Source organism: Buceros rhinoceros, unplaced genomic scaffold (genome assembly GCF_000710305.1).
Source record: "Buceros rhinoceros silvestris isolate BGI_N320 unplaced genomic scaffold, ASM71030v1 scaffold48055, whole genome shotgun sequence".
NCBI lineage: Eukaryota > Metazoa > Chordata > Aves > Bucerotiformes > Bucerotidae > Buceros > Buceros rhinoceros.
The window spans coordinates 4,394-12,446 of record NW_010412039.1 but is presented as its reverse complement, the minus strand read 5'-3'; the positions used below and the strand labels follow the sequence as shown (position 1 = coordinate 12,446).

At 39.9% G+C, this 8,053-nt stretch overlaps 1 protein-coding gene across 1 annotated transcript; it reads left to right on the top strand.

Annotated features, from left to right (window-relative positions):
• Positions 1-659: 659 nt before the first annotated feature.
• LOC104488767 (fragile X mental retardation syndrome-related protein 1-like) lies at positions 660-7,035 on the top strand (the record flags this gene model as incomplete). The annotated part of the gene is made up of 5 exons (XM_010136202.1): positions 660-863; positions 1,507-1,707; positions 2,465-2,545; positions 5,049-5,140; positions 6,018-7,035. Coding segments are annotated over 5 exons (749 nt in total), but the record flags the coding sequence as incomplete, so codon positions are not given.
• Positions 7,036-8,053: the final 1,018 nt, after the last annotated feature.

Genomic DNA, 8,053 nt, shown 5'->3' with positions numbered 1-8,053 from the left:
GTTGGAACCATACAAGTCTAAATACCTTCCTTCCAGGATGGTTAGTAGGGAGAGTTCCTGGATGCTTAATATACATTGTAGATGTTGGATTTTCAGGTCATAAAAAGCTGCGTGGAATTGGTTAGCTCGGGTACAGAGGGATGTCGTGGACGCTATTTGATATAAACAGTTAAATTGTTAGCACAGCATTGCAACAGCCAGGAGAGGTTGCCTAGCAACAGCCATCAGCTATAAGGTGGCAAAGTTGTCCTTGGGAATTTCAGGGAAGTTGCCTAGAAACTGCACCAAATGCCTGCAGTGTATACACAAAGAGGGGAAATGCAGTTTACTTATCCCTGTCCACAGATTACAGTTTTGGTCATCTTTGAGCCCTTACTTCAAATGTTGTTTAAAAGAAGACTTAGGTTGAGAACCTTAGAAACACACATAACTTTATGCTCCATCTGTATTTTATACATGTTTATATTTTTGTAAATGAGTATATGTATGATATAAAATTACATATACATTATCTACTTCTATAAGGATATATTAATAATTTAACAGAGATACATAGATATAACCAGCCATGCTGGTTGGAAGATTTCTGTGAGTCTGAAACCAGAATATAATCCCAAATTTCATACTAATTTCCAATTTTCTTTTTCTTCTTGAACAAGGTACAAACTCTGAGCTCTCTAATCCCTCTGAAACAGAATCTGAGCGAAAAGATGAACTTAGTGACTGGTCCTTGGCAGGAGAGGATGACAGAGAAAGCAGACATCAACGTGACAATAGACGGCGTCCTGGAGGACGAGGACGTAGTGTATCTGGAGGGCGTGGGCGTGGGGGACCTCGCGGTGGCAAGTCATCCATTAGCTCTGGTACTGTGTTTTAAATGGATTTTTAATTTAGTTTTTGTTACTGGCAATTTTCTGTATAACCTCTTCCTATTCTAAAGTGCTCCAATTTTCCATGATAATCCAGACACACTTTTTCAGTAGAGTTGAGTGATGACTTCTCATCATGGACTATGTTGTTGGGTTTCTGTTCATTTATCTTCAATGATCTCCATTTCCTTCCTGTACGTAATAATATCAGAGTTTGTAAGTCTTTGGAATGTTACCATGAGTTAAGCTTGTGCTTAGATACAGAATGAGAGAAGAAATCATAGAATGGAAGTTATGCTTTATCAGAATTTGACTGTGCTTCAGCGGTGTCAGAAGTGCTGCTATGAAGTGAAAGGTGTATTTTACACATTTAGCAGTTTTGAGAAAAAGGTCTCTAAATGTCATCCTCAACCTCTGGAAGTAATACAAGTGCCTGCTGTGGTGCCTCAGAATACTTAGTGTTGGATTAGAGTCAGAGAGGAACCAGTATGAAATCATACACAGAACTACAGTATTTATTACACCTTTTTGTGAGGTTGCTTTGTACTTTGAAACTTTCAAAGGCACATGTCAATCAGCCTGGAAATTAAATTATATGTGACCGTGGTATCTTATGGAGACTTTTCTGCTTGTTTAGTGCTGAAAGATCCGGACAGCAACCCTTACAGCTTGCTTGATAATACGGAGTCAGACCAGACTGTGGATACTGATGCTAGTGAATCTCACCACAGTAGCAACCGTCGCAGGAGGTCACGCCGGCGAAGGACTGATGAAGATGCTGTTCTTATGGATGGAATGACAGAGTCTGATACAGCTTCTGTTAATGAGAATGGTTTAGGTATGTAACTGTGAACCGTTGATATTAGTCCCAGAACAAGCTAAGAAAAAATGTGGTGTCTGTGTGAGTGTAGTGAAACCTGTGTTCATTTTTTGTTAGTGATGAACTGCTGTTCTGTTAAAGGTTTCTGTCTGATTAAAGGACTTTCTCCATGGCACTGCCAGGGAAGATCCTGCTCACTGAGCTCCCACTGGTTTTTTACATGCCTCTGTAAAAACCACCTGATGGAGACACCAGAGACTAACTTGTTTCCCATTAGCTCTGCTGTTCTCCTAGAAGCAGTGCTGTTGGATAAGCATTCTGTGGTGCCCTTGGTAACCCCAGTCTCAGTGTAGGAAAGCTACTTAAGAAGCTGTTAATTTGTCTCTGCCCAGCTTCTGCTTAAGTACTTTCCCTCAGTAAGTTCTCTTGATACTGACTGGGACAAGAATACAAACTGTTGCTTAATAGCATTGGAAAAACCCCTCTTCTTTCATGGGTTATGTGGCCAAAATTTGACATATGATTACTTATTAAATAAATGAAATCTGAGGTCATTAAGCATATGCCTAAATGTTTTAATGAGCCAAGAGCAAAAAGTAAGATCTAGTTTCTGCGTTGCTGTGTATGCTTCAGTATGAAGCTATGTTTTTCTTTCAGTCTGTCTTATTTAGCCTGTCTCTTTAACAGAAGCAATTTTAAATGCCCCATACTGAAACTGCTGAAGAATTTTATTTATCTTATCAGAAATAGTTCATGGTAAACTTTGCAATTGCAGATGATAGTGACAAAAAACCCCAGCGACGCAATCGTAGCCGCAGGCGTCGCTTCAGGGGTCAGGCAGAAGATAGACAGCCAGGTAATTCGAGTGGAGCTGTGGGTAATCTCAGGTCAAAAGCATGAGAGAATGTTGTGTCTGCTGTTTTACATATAGCTGCATAATATAAAAAGGTTACTCAATAACTAATAAGACTACTAGATAAAGACGAAAGAAATTTCTTCTACTAGGAGAACTTACAAAAATTCTTAATCTGCCTAATGACACTAATTTGTAATGTCTAACTTTTTGCTTGGACATACGAGTTAACGCTTCCGATCCGGTTCTCACTGAAGTCAACAGCCAAATTGCTGTTGAGTTCAGTGGTCCAGGATCAAGACAAACATGACAGTTCATGATCTGCACTCACCTGCATCTGTGCACTTGCACGGAATGTGACACAACCTTTTCAGCGCTGGCTGAGAAGCGAGGAGCTGGGGCGGCAGGGTGTGGGTGCCGGGGCAGAGCGCTGTGGGGAGCTCACGTGGGATCTGCCTGTCCCGAGCCTGTGTCAAACTGCTGCTGTCAGTCCTCGGCTTTTGTGAATATTTGTAAGTCATCTCCAGAGGGTGGGGAGGAGGAGGAATTTAAATGAAATTGCATGTTTCTGAGTTTTTTGTTGTGGCTTGTTGCATTTCGTTTGTGTGTACTAACACTTGAATGGTTAAAGGTGAACTAGTTAATCCTCAGCCTGATCCCCTATTTAGAAAATGCTTGTACATAAAGTTAGTAACAGAAGGTCTTCTAGATTGACAGGTTCAAAATTTCACCCTTATTTTTCTTCTTGTGTCTCTGGTGCTCATACAACATTTGATTAAGAAGAAAATAGTTGTGGCATTGCACTAACTGAAACTTGGGGGGATTAAAAAACTCCAACCCCCACCCCTCTAAAAACCCCAAACCCCAAGTAACCCGTTGCTTCTCCACGTTCTAGTTCTGTAACAGAGATACTGAGTTCATAAAGAGGCGGAGGAAAGTAAGAATGGATTTCAGCTTTTGCTTGTAAGAAGCTAGTTTCAGCCAGCAACATAAGGAGACGTTGGTGATCTCTGCGGAAGCTACGGGAACTCTCTTCTAAATTGAACTATTCTAAGAACAAAACAATTTCCCAAACAAGATTTCTCAGTTTTTTCCTGTTGATGTCTTTGTTCAAGATACCGTTTTCAGTTTGCATAATAAATATTTTTAATTACAACAGTAAGAGCATTGTTAGTTAGTGGTAAGTCTTTGTGAAAAGTGTTATGGTAATTTATCTCTTCATAATATTTAATAAGTGTATAGTGAGAGAAATCCAGGCGGAAGGAACTCCCCCCCAAACGCTAACAATGTTCTTCAGTCAGTTGCGTTACCTGCTGTACCTTGCTGTGCATTTTGGGTTCCTGCTGCATACACGAATATTAAGAATTGTTGTCTTAGCTGTGTGCATAAAACATGCTTCATCTTTACATTAGAGGAGTTGGGTACAGAACCTCATTTTAAAGAAATAATTTGCTTTGTGCAGAAACTGACTTGGTCTTAACAATTGCAGAAGGACCCAGCTGTAAGAAGTGTGCGGTACATGTATTTCTGTACCAGAAAATTCCTGTGCTGCACTTCCTGTTCTGATGCAGGTTTCATGCACAGTCATTCCTGAATCCAGAAAAAGTAGTTCACCTGAATGCATGAGATACTAAATAAAACTGCACTGTTCAGTGGATGATGCTTGCTGGCTCCAGGGTGCTTTAACTCATCAAAGATACAAGCGTGCATTTAAATTTGTAGTACTGTGTATGCTAAAGATAGAACTGCCTCTCAAGTTGGTGTGTTAACAAGAGGGCAGGATAAGACAAAACCAGGTGACAAGAGCATGGCTGAGGTGGGAAGCAGCAGAGAGGTCAGAAAGGTGCTGGCTGTTACCCAGCAAGTGTAGCCTAATGGAGCAAGCAGGGCTGTCCTGCTATTGAGGAGGGGCTGGCTCACACAGAGCCACTTCCCGTGTCTGCACCCCCCTCCCCGCCATGAACCCGCCCTCCCACGAGCCAGAGCTAACTGTGTGGATTGCAGTTTGAACACCAGGAGCAGGGGGAGTTCTCTGGCCAGTTGCTTCATGGAGTAACAAAGATTTGAATGCTGCTTTATCGTAAGTGATACCATACTCTGAATCTCCCCCAGTTCTTCTCATAGTTTACCCTCATTCTATTAGAGTGGAATTTTTTACTACTCTAGATAGTAAAACCCCAATGACAAACACAGTCTGTACTTTAAAGAGTCTGTAGTCCCATCTCTTCAGGCCCAGTACGGAAAGCCCTTATTTTCCAATAAAATTTACAATTGGACCAAAATTACTATTTAAGTAATTTGAAGATTCCCCCTTCAGATCATCATCTTGCCACTTATTTTAGTGAAAACTGCATTTAACAACTTTGTGGTTGATACCTGTAAGCGTGAAGGCCTTTTGTGAGATGTCTCCCAGTTATAGCATAACTTGTACAGAAGAGACAGATGAAGATTAATGCTAAATTAGATTTCTGATGTGATCATCACTGTAATTTTTTTCCTTGAACAGTAACAGTAGCTGATTATATATCACGAGCTGAATCTCAAAGCAGACAGAGAAACCCCCCAAAGGAGACACTAGCCAAAACCAAGAAAGAAACGGTAAGAAGATTTTTTGTTTCCTTTCTTCTTTTCCCTTGCAGCAAAAGTTACAGAATGCTTCATTTGACAATAAATGTGTTTGAACTCAAGAATAAATAATGAAAAGCAAAAATGGCCCAGAGTAAGCAGAACTGACATTAACTCATAGACTGTCATTGCAGACTCCCGTGACCGCGGAATGCTGAAATGAAGTCTTCACACATTTTAATATATTACACTTACTAATGTAGCATGACAGAATAAAATGTGACAATTATCCATGGGTGAGTGGTGAGCATTAACCCTTACAGCACCCTTAAGTAGAAGATAGTAGGTGGCCCATTTAGTGACTTGTACAAACTGGTTTAGAATTAATGTTACAGATTGTAGATTTGAGATGTTCCCCTTAAAGGATCAGAGTGGTGTGACCTATCTCAGAAAAGAATATTGAGAACTGAATAAAGCAGAATTCCTTTACTTCTAAAGTAACATTCAATTTCTTGTCACAAGTTATGTCTGAGTTTAGAGCAATTTCTTACCTTCCTATGATTAACAAAATCTGATCTTAATCTACACTGTGAAAGGGGTGTAAAGTCAGCTTTTTAGCTAACTTATTCATTGGCTTAGACAAATGGAAATAAAACCTTTAATAGTAACAAATAAAACATTCTGGGTGTGCTGGGGCTGTGCTGTCTCAGGGCGACCTTGGTGAGCTGTCCTTGGAACGTATCCTATAAAGGACGAGGTAAGTAGCAGGATGCTATAAATGACGGGATGCTGGCACTGACAGACACGAGGCGTTTCCTGTTGCCGAGCTGCTGTGAGCCAGAGGGAAGTTGAGATGACACTATGTATTTTTACAGAACTTTTAACGTTATCCTGGGTTTCTTTTTGCAAGGCGAAAGATGCGATTGATGAAAACAGCCCTTCCGAAAAGGCAGTGAATGGTCCCGCTACCACTACTGGGGATGAGCCTTCTAAACTACAGCACAGTCCTGATGAAAAGAAAGTCACTGTTCAAGAGGATGGGAATAACCAGGAAGAGGCAGTGCTGAATGGGGTTTCATAAATGAAGTTCCTAGTTTACAGTTCTTTTACATTACATTTAAAATAGTGCTTGTATAAGCTTGCCAAAGATAGAATATGGATCGCCAGTCTTGACACCGCACTTTCAGTTCCTCCATTTTGGAATACAGAAAGGGGAGGGATCCTGAAGAAATCATATGTTAAACATACTTTGACACCTACTGTGTTATAAATATATCATCAGATGTGCCTTGAGATAGTATATGTAACATTTAAATAAACAAAATTGCTGGCTATAGGAAATGTTATTTTGTTTTCAAAATATGGCAGAGATGTGAGGGGGATCCCTAACATAATACTCTTTATGAAAGCATTAGCTGCTTTTGTTACATTTTTAATAATATGCAACCACTTCTTCACCTGAGGAATACTAGAAAGAAATGCAGTCTAAAATATTTTGCACTGAAATGTAATTTCTCCATTAGTTTAGTCTGGAAACTGGTCTGTTTTAATACATGTTTTTTAAATGCTGTATGTAGAGGAAAAATCTGCAGACCACTGGAATACATTTGTTAAATTCTCATATCTGCAGGGATACTGGGTGACATTGGCAGTGACTGTTCTACATTGAGGCTTTGTTTGGTTTATTTATTAAACTGTACAGTATTTAAAAATCAAACATAGCTTTAGTTAACACTAAGCTGAATTAGTCATGTCCATTAAGACATAACCTGAACTACTGAAAAGATCAATTTCCAGAAGGTTTATTCTGTATAAACTACATATGTTAGTCCTTAGTAGAGTATTTTTATTTTTGTTTTGGTTGTTTGATGTGCAATATGTTTTTTTTGTATGCTGGTAGTAAAAGAAAATAAAACTTTGATCTTCCATCTGTTGACTGTTTCTATCAGAAATTTAAATTACTATTGACTTGGAAGTTTTCAAGCTGCCAAGACTAACAATTAAAACTTTGAGGCAGCTTGAACCTTTAACATTTTCTGAAGTTTTCTAATGTGCTAATCTTCCATTCTTAGGAAGATGTTGTAAAACCTCCATTAACAAGTCTAAAAACAGTCCTCTGATTTTAGAATGGAGAATTGCATAACCTGACTAACATATATAGGAATTAATGCAGATAAAGTTTTTGGTTGAGATGTTAGAAGCATCACACAGTATCCCATCTTTTCAGGCACGTGAGCAATGACGATGGAGGTGTGGAAAGACAGCAGAGCCGCAAGGAGATGCTTGTCAGTAAGAGCAAAGGGGTAGTACTGAAGTTGTGCTGACTTGAAATGGAAAAATTCTGTCTTGCCTGATTTCCTGCGAAAGGAGTAAGGATGAAACCACGTACTCTGAACCACCTGTGACTCCAGCTACCTCCCTCCAGCCCTACCCCAGCCAGCTACAGCAGGGTTGTGCCAACTAGGGTTGGGGTATATTTTGTTTAAGAAGAGGTGCAGGTTTTCGTATCACTGAAGTGTTGACACTTACGGACAGTGTTCCCTCTTGGTGGACAAACACAGGTAAAGAGGGGGGAACTGAAGTGTGCACCAAGCATCTGGACTAATAAGGCAGCCACAAGAGTGGAGAAAATTTAAAAAACAGGGAAGAAAAATAGCTACATTTAAAAAGTAGTATTTGATAGGGAGAAACTTCAGTACTGGAACATTCTACATATGGCTTGAAATACACCTACTGGGGAACAGCTGCATAGCAGTGTGCCAGCTGGTTGTTTCACCCCACTTTAAATTCTGTAGTAAAGCAAAGTTACCCCTCTCTACAGGTTCTAAACGTTTTCCATTTCATGTTCATTACTGATTTGATTCTCTTCTGAAGGCAGGGAACTCTTCCACACTGCTGTTCTGGTAATCCTTGCCCAAGGGCCTTTAGCCTACAGAAATCAGTGAC